The sequence below is a fragment of the Hermetia illucens genome, chromosome 1, assembly GCF_905115235.1.
Source record: "Hermetia illucens chromosome 1, iHerIll2.2.curated.20191125, whole genome shotgun sequence".
Classification (NCBI taxonomy): Eukaryota; Metazoa; Arthropoda; class Insecta; order Diptera; family Stratiomyidae; genus Hermetia; species Hermetia illucens.
In genome coordinates this window covers 88,452,304-88,469,308 of record NC_051849.1, presented here as the reverse complement: position 1 = coordinate 88,469,308, position 17,005 = coordinate 88,452,304, and the positions used below count along the sequence as shown (strand labels likewise).

The window sequence follows — 17,005 nt, the reverse complement described above, 5'->3', positions numbered from 1 at the left end:
TATGATGATGAAATCAGCGCACGGTTGTTGGCAGCCAACAAAGCCTATTTTAGCTTGTAAAAACTATTTCACTCGAAACGTCTCACCATAGGGTCAAAGCTCTTACTGTACAAGACTATAATCTTGCCAGTCCTCATGTATTCCTCGGAAAATTGGGTTCTTAGTAAGAAAAATTGCGAACTCTTGGCCGCGTTCGAGAGAAGAATCCTCCGAAGAGGGTAGGCGATTCCGTAGCCGTGACCGTCCGGTTGTGTATAAAATGCGGCTCAATAGGTTACGGTGGGCGGGTCATTTAATCCGTATGGATGAGGATGATCCAGCCCGGAAAGTCTATAAGGGCAATGTCTAGGGAAGAAAAAGAAGACGAGGCAGACCCTGCCTGAGATGGAGCGATGGCATAGTTCAGGACGCCAGACAGCTATTAGGGATATCAAATTGGTGGACTTCGGCGCAAAACCGGGGTGTCTGGAGTTCCTTATTAAGGCAGGCCTAGACCGGATACCGGTTGTTGTGCCGTTGATGATGATGAGTATAGGTGGATTTCCTTCAAACTTAAATATAGTAAATTTCTAAAATATAGTAATATCCCATTATTAACTGTCTTTGAGTAGATATCCCAAAGAGATGTATTTTGAGCCCTAGATTTTATACAGATGGATAGGTTCTGAAAAGGTTTCGTTTTCACTTTTTGAGGACAACTTTTGAGCTCTCATTCCCCTATGTCCCACCCGATATTAGTAATAAGATCAGAAAAGCTCTACGTTCCGGATTGAGCCGTTGTTCTCCTTTTATTACTTCTCAACTTAGTTTCCAATGCTCTAGTTTTTCAGGTTCTGGTGAGGACCTACGCATCGGTTTGAGGACACCTAAAGTTTTGTTCATTGACATGAGGGGGTGTGAAGTACTGAAAAGAAGGCTCCCCATATTTCCCAACCTCGCTAATAGAGAGGCGGACAAGTACGTGCTGCCAAAATACTTTAGTGGCGCTTCGGTATATGCGGCCGGGCCTTCACGGTCAATTTCGCTTGTTAGGGTTTTGGGATAGCTTTCCAATATTTTTGCAATCGCATTACAGTGTATTTAACTCCTCATACTATAATATTATTTAGAGCTCGGATAAATTTTTGTATTCACAGCTTCGGACTGACAACTTTTCTGACTCCATAATCTGCCACGTGTAATTTGAAAGACACTAATTTTAACTCTGAGTATTAATCACAACTCACTACACTTCAACTTCTTTAACTCACTAACTTTTGTGCATCTTTTGGGAATTTTTTCTTTTGTTGTTTATTCTGTGAATATACAACATAGTCAACGTCCAAAGTTGGAACAATTATCCCGATAAGTTTGTTTCCTTTGAATAGGGAACAAAACAGACAGATCAACTCACGTTTTTGTGAGTTGGGATCATCCTTGAATAAAAAGCAGCCATTTCTTATTAAACATTTAGATTTAAATCAAGTCCATATTAAAATGTAAAATGTAGACCATCGTTACAATTCAAGTATTTAAAAAAAATATTCTTCAAATGAAATTGAAAATTTAAAAGCCACACAATACGAATCTCGCTGGACACATTCTTTCATCCCAGAAAGTAATTTATTTGTTCCAATACCCCAATCTTCAGCTCCAGTTATAACTTCCGAATGACTTAGCTTGGAAATCATGCCCATAAATGTTTTCATTATAAAAACATCCCTTGGGTTGGTACTAAAAGGAAAATTGCCTATCAGAGTAATAAAAAGAACGGAAAACATCTATGCTTACATCCAAGAAGTTTCCACGGGTCGTTTGGTAACTGAAGTAGTTATTCTGGACCTGAAAGATTTATTGTTTTAATTTACGTAAATACAAATCAGGTGAATAACAAAGAACGATTTAACGTTTCTTACATACATATACTGCAAATATTCACATTTCATCTGCTATTTTTTTGAAAACAGAAATATAAGTTCGTCTATCTATTTGTTTATATCTATTTAAGCTATGGAGATTTCGTTCTCGATTGTTAACAAAACAATTGAAATTAAACAATTATTTTGACCAAAGGGTAAATCATATTCACTTCGCAAAAGTTAATGCTTTGGTATAGGAAACGGTTTATTGGTAACCCACTATGGAGGTGCTTATATGAACATCTAAACAATTGAATTATTAAATTAAATGTGTTAGCTTTTATGCATTGCATTTTTGTTGCAAAGTTTTAAGAGGATTGAATCATCTGTCGTTTTGGCCATCCGGCGCTTTCGTCAAGGATTTTCAACGACAAACTCACTCTGTAAATTTCCGGAAGGATCACCACAATCATCGTCGCAGTTAATGTCTTTTTCTTTATGCTACCAAAATGTGAGAGCCTCAGAAAAAAGGTGTCAGATTTTAGATTATCTGCAATACATGACATCATCAGTATATCTGAAACTTTCTCAATTCTTGTGTATACAATTGATAGCTCCCGGAGGGTTAACACTCTCCTTCCTTGCGATCGAGATTTGCAGTGGTCAGGTAAACTCACGGGGTAGTATTTTAATTAGCGTTAGGTATGTAGCATCTTTCTATTTTTTTTTTTGGAGAATTGTGAGGTCCTAGGTCCGCATCAACTTAATGTTGGACCGGACCAAATGGGGAGCAACTTACTCCTTCTTTTTTTAGATCGCGGACCCATCGTTTAGGGCTTTACAACCAAACTTTAAAAAAATGGGTCACGCTGCTCCCAGGGCAAAGGTGAGGCAGCGTCTGACGATTTGCCTCTGCTCTGGTAAGAAACCGTAAAGCCGTCATCGCCTGACATCTTTCTATTACCCCAATTACACCCTCACTCATTGCCCTCTCTGGTTCACTGTAGAGGTCTGTAATACTCTTCGTGAGCAAGACAAAGTTCGTTTGTGGTTCCTACGTTCCGGTAATGCCGAAGATAGCACAAAGTTTATAACTCTACGTCCGTCTGCGAAAATGTTGATAAAGAAATGAACATTTCTAGAAATTCAACTCTACCGCTCACACGTCCGGAATTTACGGTTTGCGGTCACTTCTTCTGGTGTTAATATAAAATTGCATCATCACACTTCTTTCCCTAAATCAGCTTGTGACCTTCCTCGAGATCATTTCTCCTCGGTTTTTATTTCTAACTATTCAACTTGCCTCTCTTTCCGTTAGTATACCTTCAGTTCCTCTTCCGAATCCCCAATTGTCGAATTCTTCCTGAGAAACGTCGACGTTAGTGCCGGCTGCGGTCTCGGTGGTATTCCGAAACTCTTCCTAAACAAGTCGGAATACCGGAAGCTCGCACTTTGGGTATAAAGGTTTTGTGTTCATCTTACAATATGTGAGAAATTTCTACGCACATTTTTCCATCCGTATATTCCTTCATATTTTTCCAAACTACAAGATATTATTATTATTATATTTGCGGCTTGCTTCATGCACGAAAGTATACATCTGTACATATATAGTACGTATATTGAATGCCGCTGGTTTAATGTACAAATATATAATGATGACGTCATACACGTTGTCGAATGCACGAAATTCACAAAAATGGCAAAGTTTCACCCCCTATAACTTTGTTAATAATAGTTGGATTTTCTTCAAACTTGACCTAATTGTGCCTTATGTCGTCCTTGCACGAATTGAGTGAACTTAAAGGCGGTTTCCGGCAGAATTTCTAAAATATGCTAATATACTATTATTAACTTTATTTGAGCAGATATCGGAACCGGATGTATTTTGTGGTCTAGATTTCATAGAGATGCACCACTGTGATTTTGTCAGATTTTTCGGTTGGATAGGCTCTGAGAATGAGACCTGTTACAATTTTTGATGGTCATATCTTGAGCCCTCACTCACAAAACCATTATATCCGAAGCACCAGCTTCCAGTATTCCGACTTGTTTATTTTTGTAAATAACAATAAGACGTTCAGACCAGTAGCTGGCACAGCCACGTAATCAACATAAGCTTGGGAGTATATTAGCAAATTTCGCAGTTCCCGTAGAAGTGGTACTAGCACACTTCATTCGAGCAGCCTTTAGTCGTCTCCGTTGTCAGGTAGCGGTCAGCATCCACTTCAGCATACAGCAAATTATGTCAGGTTATCTGTCTAAAGTCTTTTGGGTATGAAGACCATCTTAACATTTCTTTCTTAACAGTCGCCCTAGATGCTCTATACCTTTCTTTAGCATCGTTGGATAGATGCCATTCATACTAAGCTGTGATTGCTCTCACTTCTTCATTGAGAACTACCGCTCTTGCATTCCACTTGCAACATTTTCAGTGTTGAAAAGTTTGCAGAAATCGCGAATTCCCTCCCACTCATTTATGCCACTTGTTCTAATGGATGGTGTACCTCCAAGTCTGTACTGTATTGAGCTTGTACTGATTAAACCTTGGAGCTCCTGAAAGTACCGTTTGGTTTTCTAAGAGCGTCCTACTTGGCCGACTCATCCCTTTTAAGGATTCTGCATAGCCTTTAAGTCCTCACAATCCTCTTTAAGTTCCTCACAGTTTGTTCTTAAAGAGTCTTGTATCAACCACTTAACGAGCTCCATATATTAACGTGGTGTTCTGGATGTGGAATATTTATTTGCTTTTGAAGGAAACATGGGAGAAGTTCCTTTAGAATGAAATAAATATTCAGGATGGGAACAACTGATTGCCAAAACACAGTATTTGCTGAAAATAGTGGCGTTGAAAGAGAGGCTTCCAAATTACTCCAAAACTGGCTAATTTAATGAATTTAGTTAATTTGTCCACTACTTACCGAAGTACCCAAATATTCTTCGCAAACTTCATCGTAACCGACCGGCAGAAGTTCACTTTCATATACAGCAGCGCCTGCGAAACACCGACTTGCATCCTAAAATGTAAAATCGTTATTTATGATTTATAATTATAAGGACCAATTTTCACCGAGCAAAATTATGGTCAGCAAAATAAGTTGCTTTTCCAAAAAAATAATGTACATAAGGTCCCTCATATCTTTTTATAGCATAGGCGATCATGAAATTGTCTTATGATTAATTTCACAGAAGATGAAAGGGCATATCTAAAAATCTTGCCATTAGTCAAAAAACGACGAGCCGACAAAAGCTAAAGAAAAAGAAAAATACTAGCAGAACTCCATTTTTATTGTCCCTTAAGAAAGTCGCTATTAAGGTTAGGTTTTCTAGCAGGGCATAGAGCCTGAAAAGATCACCTTGCGATGCTCGGGGCTATGGACTCAACCAGGAATATATTTAATGTTAGGAAGCGCAGAAAACACCGTCATTTTATGCAATTGTCCGACTTCCTCAAGCCTGCGCCAAAAATTGATAAAAAGTGTAAGCCATGCGTTCTTTCTTTCTGGCACACAATTGGCAATCGGCACACATATTGGGATATACAACAACTCGATGGTCGCAGCTTCCCCTTTCAACCTAAATCAACCCCACCCACATCCGGATTGCTTCATAATTCGATCATATCAACAAGATCAAATTATATAAGCAATATAATTCGTACAAAGCAAAAAAGTCTTACCGCGTTGTCATCTTGAAAAATCAACTTTCTGCTAGCAATAGTTGCCAGAAAAATTCCCCTCTGACAAAAATCCACACACCATGACCCACTTTCGACGTATTTATGTATCTGACTTACTTTTGCCTTAGATTGAGCTCGCATCATAGATCAATCGTTTCGGCAATGAATGCATTTTGAAATTTTCAATCAAATTTAATGCCTCGCCAAGGAAGAGCATATTTTTATATCCAAGGAAATATCTTAATCTATCAAAGTAATCGTCCTCTGGAATCAGTATTTCGTTAAAGACTTTTAGTTCCAATGTCAAAGCAAAAGAAAGAGTAACTCGCGGTGTGATCATGAGGAACCCTTGTATATATAAACAAAACCGCACTAGGACGTCGATCAGATTCTTTAGACGAGAAATAGAAACCACTTTCAACTTCACGATAAACCAAAATAAAGGAATAATAATAATAGCTCCGTCGTAGCCGGTCCCAAGCTCGATTGTGAAAGGAGGAGGGATGGATAGCTTCATTCTGAATGGCTGTACGCCACCGCAGCGTCTCCGGGAACTTTGCAATCTTGCAGATTACTCACTGAGGAAGCTATCCCCACACATGGCAGCTAGGTATAAAATTCACACCCAAAACTGAGAAGAAGAAGCAATTTGAGGTTCGGTATGGATAACCGATGAGAGTCGTCTCAGTTGGTGACTGGGTCGGGCTCCGCTAATCCTGGGGCGGTTCAACATCTAGGCGCCACGACGACCAGGAGCACTGCTCCGCCTGTTGCAGCTCAGCTCGTCACAATCTGTGGCGACCACTTCAGGAGGTTTGCGTAGGTAACGGATGAAGTGGACTGAAGAAATGAACCTCTTCATCATCCGCTTCTACTACGAAATAACGGTGGGGGCGGGTACAACATCTTACCGCCCCTTGTTGTACCAGAGATTTGTCGAGCGTTTCCCGCAATTCGCGCACGCGACTATGCAGCGAGTAGCAGACCAGTACCGCTTTATAACTCGCAGCGACACAATCCCGGCCATCATCAGAGAGCGTGTTCGACTTGAGGTCAACGTGGAAACTGGTGACCGAGAGTCGATGGGAGCCGAGGCGGGGTGGCATCGAGAACACCACATCGCACTCCAGGCAACGGCTGAGGTTTCCGCTGAGGTTCAAATCAATGATGAGATTGCATCTTGACTGTGTGCTGCTGCAACTATAATCACTTATGTATTGTGGTGCAGTTGCGGCTACCAGATTGCAAACTCGCTTTCGTGTTATTAGTTTGAGCAACCGAAGAGATCCACCATGGGAAATTCGTCTGAAACGTCGGCGGGACTCACTAAGGCAGAACATCGCTAGACTGATTCAGATCAGCTCAGCCAATTCCAGCAGACGGGTGAGAAACAAAGTGCAGAAGGTTTACAGAATCTATGCCATCCCCAGTGAGACCCACGTAGTTGAAATTCTGGACACACTAAAGCAGAAACTTTCTGCCATATGCAGTCGGTTACGACGGAATGGCGAAGGTCATTCCAGACGTGTCCATTATGCAACATATGCGAGGAACCAGCGGAGTTTTTTCATATCTTTCAACGAATCCCAACAATGCGTCCAGACAGTACAGTTATCGGTGACGGAAGCGAAAGATTATTGGGGTGGACTTTGGGGATTACCCGCCTAGCATGCTGACCATGCTGAGTGGATCACCGCCGAAGGCAACCGATGTGCCAATACGCCTGGCATGAATTTTGCGGATGTTACCGAAGAGGAAGTTCGACGAGCTATAAACACCTCGAGGAATTTCCACCCTCCCTCACTGCGGGGATTACCTACCTTATCCCTAAGAAGGACACGGTGCAGGACCCCGCAGATACAAGACTGGTTAGTTGCTTACCAATAATAATAATAATCGTTGGCGCAACAATTCATGTTGGATCGAGGCCTTGAAATGTGTTAGAGCACTTCATTCAAGACCGTAACGGTACACTAGGAGGCAATGTGGTCAGCATTGCGCTCGCCCGAGATTATTACCCTGATTTGACTCAGGTACTCATTCACAGCTGAGTTGACTGGTATCCGACGTCAAACCACGATACAAGTTCCACTGTCACCAATGAGATTTGAACCGCGACCTTCCGTACGACAGCCTTGCGCTCTAACCACTCAGCTATCCGGACACGCTTACCAACCCTCTTCAAATTCATAACGTCCATTATTAGTGGAAAGGTCAATGCGCAACCTCGGGACCAACAACATTCTGTCCTAGGTCCAGAAGGGCTGCCGAGTTAGATCAGGGAGTTGCAAAGAGCAACTCATTATCGACTCGATAGTTATAGGACAAGCAGCTAGAGGCCAAACAAACCTGTTTAGTTGCTATATCGATTATGCCAAGGCTTTCGATAGCGTCCCGCATACCTGGCTAATCGATGTCCTACATTTGTATCGCATTGATCCGAACCGAATAAAGTTTTTGGCGACAGTCATGGAAGAGTGGCATGTGAGGGTGCTAATACCCCAAAGCCCATCCGTATACGGAGCGGCATCTTCCAAAGGGATTCGTTGAGTCTCTTTTGGTTTCACACGGCACTGAACCCCCTTTCAAGGCTACTGAATGAAGCTAGAGGGCATGTTTTTGCAATAAAATATGGCGTACGTACTAAGTGCGAACTGACACACTTTATGCACTTAGATAACATCAAGCTGTATGCTGGTACTGACAACCATCTTAGAAGTCTGTTGCAAAATAATAGATATTGTCAGGCATGATATTCGGATGGAGTTTGGATTAGACAAGTGTCGAATCCAAGCCATCCGCAAAAGTCATCATGAGCCGCATGCCGGACATAGCATTGGTGACCACATCGAAGCTATGACCGAGACAGACTTCCTACCTAGAAATTCTGCAAGGAACCCATGCTCGGGTTCTTGATCTGAAGGATTCTCTGCTGTCCGAATTCTTACGACGTGTAAAGCTGATATTAAAATCGCATCTTTTGGGGAAGAATAAAATAAGCGCGTTGGATGTATTCGCGATCCCTTCACTGACTTATGCATTCGGAATATTGCCGTGGACGAAGACCGATCTGGAAAGCTTCCAGCGGCAGACACATATAAGTATGTCCAAATTCCGAATGCATCATCCAAACTCTGCCGTGGAGCGAATAAACCTGCTTCGTAACATCGGAGGTAAGGGCGTGGTTGTCGTGGCGATACAACATTATGACCAAGTCGACTCGTTCTGCGCTTATTTTTACAGCAAAGAGCAGGCGAGTGTCTGGGCTGACTCCACTTAACTTGAAGGAACGATCTTTCAATCCTCTGATTGGGGTGAAATCGGACCAAGAGCGGATCGATGAATGGAAGTCGAAGGCAATGCACGGTAAATACGTGAATTGTCCTTGGCAGCCATTTGTCGATTTGCATTTGTCGATTAGATGGCTGTGTGCTGGGGAGCTCTTGACTGAGACGAATGGGTTCATGCGTACCATTTAGGACGGCCCGAGCTTATAAAAAGCTCATCATGAAAGAACGGGTGGAGAACGACCAGTGCAGAATGGGTGGTTCGGCGTTAGAGACATTGGACCATCACATTTCTGGCTGTTATGTTATGTTATGTTATGGCACCAGTGCAATACATCACCAGGCATAATGCTGTATGTAAGGTGATCCATCAAAACCTTGCATACAAGCATGGGCTGATCACAGGAACATGTCCGGTTTACCGATATAAGCCGCAAGCAGTACTTGATAGTTCTGCTTACAGCATGTCACCGGGAAGTTCTGACAAATCGCCATATTCCACATCAGCTCCGCGTATATTATTGATGTTGATCCCCCACAACAGCAGCATGGATATGGGCGTCCAATATTATTCGTTATTAATTTATTGGATTTTCACCCAACTGAGTGACATGAGTGATGTTTTAGAATTCAAAGTGTCGCGAAAAGCCGAGCTAAAAATCAGCAGGTTTCGAATTTCTTTTTGCTATGTAAATGCTATCGATGCTTACGATAAGGATGGACCTACCGGTAACGCGGTAGAGGCAAGCCTCAGAATAGTCTCTTTTCCCAACTTAAACGTGAGTTCCATCGTTACAGGTTGGACATTTTGGGGATAAATGAGGTTGGAATGAAAAGAAAGGCGTTGACATCAGTGTTGCCTTCGCCTATGTGTTGTATCCGCTTATTTTTGGTTGGAGAGCTGTGACCTCCAAGTCAGACATCGCAGTCACTCGATAGTGAGAGAACTATCTTGCTGATTGAACGGTAGATACCTTGAATAATCCACCTCAGAGTATTGATGAGCATTGAGACGGTATTAAAAATGCTCTTTTCTTGAGCGATACTAAAGTCGTCGGTCACGTTCCGAACGAATCATGGAAGCGGATCGATGAACGCTAAACCAAATTTTGTATATATGTTGAGACATGCGATGAGGTGTGAATGGAGTCTAAGCAGGAGAACTGCTAACTCCATAGATTTTGGACTCTTTTTTACACGTTCTACGTACGGGTCTACCGTGTTATATGCCTTTGCGATGTGGGTGAAGGACAGGAAACTGCTCTACCGGCACCATGCATCTATTGTTGGGTATTACTCCTCTTGATTCAGAGGCAGTCAGTGTTGATCAAATGCAAAGGTTAGGACCTCTAGCGGAAAAAGGTTATTAGATGAGATTGTAACGTCAAAATAGCCGCTTAGGTCGAATGAATGTAGGAAAACTCAGGTCACATATAGGTATGGTAAAACTGTGGCCGCCAGAGGAAGACTTCGAGCTCGAGATGGGCATGTTCCTGAGGAATCATGGTAGCTGGAGTGAGTTTCTCTTGTTGCGGAACCTAGCCTCCAGTCAGGGCAGGGTTCTATGTAGATGGGATTCGGAGCACTAGCTTCATGTCTTCTGTGTCTATCCAGGGTGATGCATTATCCGCAATCTAGACTACATGGGCGTTCCCGTAATGAATTGTGTCTTTGATTTTAAAAAATACCTTGCTAGCAGTGATACGCTTCGACTTGCTAATGCATATGCATGTGCAACAGAGGGGCCCTGATGGTTGTGGTGGACACCCACTATTTGTTGTGTTTTGTGGTTGTGTCTTGTGATGTCCTAAGTGTTGCATTGCACGCAGAGCGGTAGTTGACTGATGTAAAGTTTTCGTTGTGGTCAGTATAAATCATTACTCCAGTACTAGTCGCCGCAGAGCTCATATTGTGGTCTCTAAATCGATCCGTGCTCGAAGAGGACCGTGGAGTAATGTAGACATTACTCAAGTATCTACGTCAAACCCCGAGAACCTTCATTGCACTGGTCAGACAAACGGAACCGATGAGGTTGATCGTTCTGATCATCCTCATTGAGGGACAAGGTGCATCTAACATCCTTGATCTGTGAGTTGCGACAGCGGTGACTATCTCGTCGCCCTATCAGGTTTGTTATTGTAAAGCTTCAGAACGAAGAAATGGTATTGACATGTGCTAGAGAAGAATAAATCCTGCAGTTACTGAACCAACACTAAGAAACGGATAGCATTGACATTAACTGCCAACTAACTGAAAGTACACTATCAAAACACTTATAGAGAAAACTTCCGGAACCTTGATGCAATAGGCCCTTAAAATGTTCAGAAACAACAAAGCGAAGTGTGTGGTAGGAATATCTGTGGAGCTACTCAACGCAAGGAGTATAGCGATAAAGATCAAGCTCGCATTATTTAGAACAGCGGGACTAACAAGTGTGGTAGAAAAATCGGAAAGATGTTCATCATAAAGTGTAATAAAAGAACTTCTAATTTCTTATTGGTAACGGAGATATCCGCAATTCTAAGTTAGTTTTCATATAGTAATTTTGAACCCGGTTTCTGTAAGTTCTTCCCAAGAAGATGATGAAGATGAATTAGTCAAGCCAAAATTTGACAGACTTGACCCTGCCTGGGTCAATATAGACTTTTCTAGATTATAACAAATCTAGCTGCGAGCACATTTCTAGAACTGCTACTGTAAATAGAGTAGTTTTAATCTCCAGGAAAGTGTAACCAGTGTCCTGTTGGAGGACGTTGACCGTAATAATGCGCTATAAGTCAGAAGTTATATGTATTTTTGCTAGTCTTGCCGTGTCAGGATTAGCTCCGTCTCCCGCTAACTTCGCCTTCATTGGTTTCTCGTTTTTATTGAATGCCGCTCTTGTTGGCGAAACATTCTTTATTTGCTCCAACTGAGCTCGGGAAAATGTTCTTAACGTTTTCTTCTCCAGTTGTTCCGCTGCAAAATCTCTTTTCATGAAGTTTTTATCGACTCCCTCGTTGACGTTTAGTGTACATGGAAATTGTTCTTGCCCTGAAAGGTATCTTTTTCGTTCATTACTCCCCATTTTTTTCTGAAAATAAGATTTCGTTAGTGTAAGCTACTTTCTTGGTATAGCTAGATTTAATGCTCCATACTTTCATATCCTGATGACTTTGCTGTCCAGTCCTGCTTTCGTACATGGATTCGCGGACACTCAACAATTCAACGTTCTGGAAAATTTAACGTAAGTGGATTACATGCAATCAAAAATATTTCTGTGATATTTTATAAATTAATGCAAATGCACTACCAACGAACTAACAGAAATGACAAGAAAGCAGTGGTTTTATGATTGTCGGAAAAAACGCATCATCGATAGTGAAATTTCTGTTCAAGGGTCCAATAAAGAGAGTAGTTCCACCGTATTGAATCTAGACATAGAGTTAAAACGGTTTCTGCATTCCTGAACGATTTTCGAGGTGATCCAAGGCTTGCTCAATGCTCTCAGCGCAGCTTGACTGTCACTGCAGATTGCGATGCGCCTGCCCTTGAGCCGCTCGCCAATCACCCAGTTTGCCACCCTTAGGATCGCATAAACGCATCGCAAATTGTCCCAAAGGAAAAGCCCACTTCTCGTTTTTATTCTAGAGGTAGACTCCGGCTCCAGAACCCTCTTCTGTTTTTGAGCCATCGGTGTAGAAAGGCTTCCGTATATCCCGCCACGCATTCCTCTGGGTCTTCCCAGTCTATGAGCTACTCTCATTGCAGTGCTTTGAATAAATATACCCAGGGGCTGCACATTGAGTAGTGCATTCAGAGCTGCGCCGGATGTCGTGCTCATGGCACCAGTGATACCCAGACAAACAGTTCTTTGCAGTGCGGCTAGTTTACGGCGAAAACCTTTTTGTCTCACCTTCACCCACCCCACTACGGATGCATATACGAACATCGGCCTAATGACGGCAACGTATATCCACATTACCACATGAGGCCTGAGTCCCCATGTCGAGGCAAAGGTCCGTCTGCACAGCCCATAAGCTGTGAGAGCTCGTTTCATCTTTACGTCTACATGTTTGTTCCAAAGAAGTTTTTTATCTAGAGTGACCCCCAGATATTTCACTTCTTCGGAGAGTTGAAGGGTAGTACCCCTCATCTCAGGGAGACAAAGTCCATCCAGTTTTCTCCTTTTTGTGAATAAAACCATTGTGGTTTTATTTGGATTAACTGACAAACCATGTCTAAGGCACGTTGTATATTCCTACACACCGTTCCAAGATCCCGATGAACAGCAAGTACAGCCACGTCATCAGCATAAGCTTGAGCGAGTATTGGCAAATTTTGCAGTTCGCATAGCAGTGAGTCGATCAGCATACTCCACAGAAGCGGCGAAAGCACACCTCCTTGGGGACAGCCCTTCGTTGCTTCCGTAGTCAGGTAGCGATCGACCCCTACCTCAGCGCACAACAATCTTTGCGTTAGCATAGCATGGATCCACTTAATTAAAGCATCATCAACACCATGCGCTCTGGCGGCATCACAAAGTTTTTGAAAAGGCGTACAGTCAAAAGCCCCTTCAATGTCCACGAACACCCCCATCGCGTAGTCACCATTCAAAGTTGCATCCTTTATCTTTGTGACCAAAGAATGAAGAGCAGAGTCACAGGACTTTCCACGTTGGTAAGCATGTTGGTTTTCACGAAGTGGGTGTGACCTAAGTGCGTTTCCACGAATGTGACACTCCACCAGTCTCTCCAAACCTTTCAGCAAGAATGAAGTCAAGCTGGTCAGTCTGAAGTTCTTTGGATTAGAATAGTCATCTTTTCCAGGTATCGGTATGAAAACTACCTACCTAAAACCTGTTGTCAAGAAGAAGGCAGGTAGCCCAGAGCAAGACATCCTCGAAAAATATTTCTTAGAGGTCGCTCTAAATGATCCATACCCTCCTTTAGCATTGCCGGATAGATGCCATCCATGCCAGGTGCTTTGAAATGTTCAAAGGACAGTATGGCAGCTCTCACCTTTTCATGGGTAACAACCGCTTTCGCAGTGTTCCAGTTCCCCCTGCAACGCCTGCGTGTTGAAGGGGTTGCAAGAACCGTCAACTCTCCCCCTACCACTTCTCTCACCCGTTCTCCCGGGTGGTGTACTTCCAGGAGGGTCTGTACTGAGTCCAGTCTGGAGCTCGTGAAAGTACCGTCGGGTTTTCTAAGAGAATCCAACTGGGCCGACTCATCCCTTTTGAGGACTCTGCACAGCTTTGAAGTCTCCCTTTCGCCTTCCAGTTCCTCACAGTACACTCTAAAGGATTCTCGTTTCGAACACCTCACGAGCCTCTTATATTCACGTTGTGAGTTCCTGAAATTTAACCAGTTTTCGTTCTTGTTACTTTTGCAAGCACGATTTAGAAGTCGCCTGATTGATTTCCTGCGTTTTTGCAGTTCTCGGTTCCACCAAGGAACCGTTTTACCGCTTTGGCCTCGGGAAATAGGACAACCCTCTTCAAAGCACTCTAAAAGTGTGCAGTTGAGAGTTTTCAATTCATCTTCCAGCACCAAAGGAGTCCTTAATCACCTAGGGAACTGTACTTTATTGCCAAGAAGTTCATTGAACTTTGCCCAATCCCTTTTTCCTAGGGTTCCGTCTTTGTACTGCAGACTGTTCGCCCGCAATAGTCGAATTCTAGATATCAATGATCTGACAGTGAGACCTCGTCTAGCACTCGCCAGTGTGTAATCAACTCTAACAATTTTGAAGCGATGAAATCAAATAGCTTCTCTCTTCTTGGATTGCATTTGCTACTGCCCCAACAAATATGTTGAGCATTCGCATCGCAACTTATTAAGAGTTCAAGACCACTTGATTCTGCATGCGCCACCAGATTCCTAAGTTCTTGCGTCGGTGGAGGATACAAGGAATCATAGGGTAAATAAGCGGAGGCAACTATGATGTTTTTCCTCTCGCCATTTATCTAGTATTGTATGATGACCGTAGCTAAGTCCTGGGAACAATATTGTCTCAACATCTAACCGTCTTGACATCAGGACGCAAGCTCTCGGTCTTATGGATCTTTCGTCGTAGAAGATCCTAGCCCCCTTTACTGATCCAATGCCACAGATTCTGTTAAATCGAACCCACGGTTCTTGCATCAGGACGATATAGGGGAAATCCTGTAGCTTTGTCATTCTCGATGCCAACAGGTAGCTTTGGCATGCTGCTGCAGGTTGATTTGACCAATCTTTATGTTTTTCGACATAAACTCAGTCTATTGTCTTATGGAAAACAGTTAGAACGGTATGCGGCAGTGGACGTATGACGGGGTTTCCCCCACACCGTACCGCCAGAGATTCGATCCCCTCGTGATTGATTTCTCTGAGAAAAGCCGTACTTGGAAGTACCGCAATTCCCATGTTCTCATCCACGAAAGATCTCATCTCATCCCACAGAGCATTCGTCTGTTTTCCACTTAGCACCTTAATTGGTTTGCGGTGTCCGGATTGCATAGATGCGATCACTCGAACTGGCATCAAGTCAGTCCCGTTCACGTCTCTGGCTTCCCTTCCTTCCGCCTGTTCCTTGGAAGGTGTAGGAGAAGTTACTAGCAGGTAGGATTCTTTACTAGTAGGAGTCCCCATGAAACCATTGCGCTGTGGTTTGGAAGTTTTCCAGTCCAGTACTGTGTACTTATGAGGCTTCTAATTGATTCAGCTGATTTTCAAATCACAAATTTTAAGAGAAATAAATTTTATATTCTTTTTTTGCATCTATAACATAGACGTAATGCAATCGTCCCACACTCAAAAGAAGTATTACTCCGGAAGTGCCTTGTGTTTCAGGAGCCAGTTGCCTTTCTACTCAAATTCAAAACCCTACTTAGTTCAATATTTCTCTCCGTTGGGTTATATTTCTTTTTATTTATTTGGGAGTAATATTCTTCCTAAGCTGATGTTATTCTGTTTCCTGGCGTCACTAAATGCTCATTCGCGCATCCAGGTAACAACATTCATTATACTACGGCCAAAACGCACAACTTACCATTAAAGATTCTTTATAGGGAACAAAGGCATCTGAGTCGTTATCGCTCTTCAGCAACTGACCCACTGAAGACTGGTTTGAACAAACCTGCAAGAAAAATTCAAAGATTTGTATCATGGTCTAGTTGAGTAAAGGAATTTTCAGCGTAAAAGTCAGTAAGACGCAGGGCATTGCAGAATCGGAAAAATGTATTCTGTTCAATTCTTTGTGAATTGATTATCGATAAGTCAACGCTTCGGCGTAGTTTATCCTGTGCAGGTAATACGCTGTGAGGAAATGCAGGTTTCGAACCTTGGGTCACGAAATCAGGAGGCTGGTGCTCAACCAATTCAACCATCGTACCGAATTAGGAGAAAAGATATCAATAAAAGCTAAAAGGGGAATACTCTGCCCTAGACATGTTTTCTGAAAATTCAAAGTTTATAAGCTTGGTGGTCAAGTATGTCTGTAGAATTGGGCAGCTTTCAGTTCAATTCATAACAACCCACCAAAAGCTTGAAATAGACATTGCTAAGTAGCAGCTACTTGGATTGCCAGAATTTTTCAATTAAAAGTCACTTTTTAAGATTTTGTGCAAATCAAAACCTTATTTAAATCGACTCAATTGAATAAAACCTCTCATGCTTTCTCTAAGCGCGGTTCGCTGGACCATCGTTTTGGTGTTGCTTCACGGGGTTGATCAGTCATTATTTGTTCTTCATACTTTCTATCTACGCCTCCGTTCAGCTTCTTTTTCTTTCAGCCGCTGATGAATCCGTTTTACCGCTGTAACTATCAATGCTGTATAAGATTCCTTCATGTACTTTACCCCAGTTTTTACCATTAATCGGGACGCTAGCTCAGTTTCCAAGTCCTTTCTTAAGCTTTGAAACTTCGGCTAGGTGAAGGTGTTTAAATGACAAGCTGTAGCTTTGTACGTAGGCGATTCATTCAAACCGAATCTGTAGAAGCAATTCCACTTCGTCGGGGTAAATCCGACGATGAAAGCTTGGTTGGGCATTAAAAAGGCGTAAGATACCAGGATGCATTATATTCTATAGCACAGAGCCGAGAAGGAACCCCTGTGGAACACTTGTCGTTATATTGTGTTTTCGAGCCTTCGTCGAAATGACAGAGTAGCTTTTGCGTAGTAGTCGAAAATTTTATTTAATATACGAGTATGTGTACATATGCGTATACTTTAATGC

General features: G+C 42.5%; 1 protein-coding gene across 2 annotated transcripts in view; it reads right to left on the bottom strand.

Moving 5' to 3' along the window:
* Positions 1–1,440: 1,440 nt before the first annotated feature.
* The window catches only part of LOC119661351, a 49,945-nt gene continuing 34,380 nt past the window's right edge, over positions 1,441–17,005 (bottom strand). For both annotated transcript variants that reach the window (XM_038070656.1, XM_038070657.1), the window contains exons 15-20: positions 15,819–15,905; positions 11,942–12,016; positions 11,614–11,877; positions 4,760–4,855; positions 1,771–1,821; positions 1,441–1,713 (exon numbers count right to left, since the gene is read on the bottom strand). In XM_038070656.1, the coding sequence (XP_037926584.1) occupies positions 1,627–1,713; positions 1,771–1,821; positions 4,760–4,855; positions 11,614–11,877; positions 11,942–12,016; positions 15,819–15,905 (660 nt within the window). In that variant the 3' untranslated portion in view covers positions 1,441–1,626. The remainder of the gene's footprint in view (positions 1,714–1,770; positions 1,822–4,759; positions 4,856–11,613; positions 11,878–11,941; positions 12,017–15,818; positions 15,906–17,005) is intronic.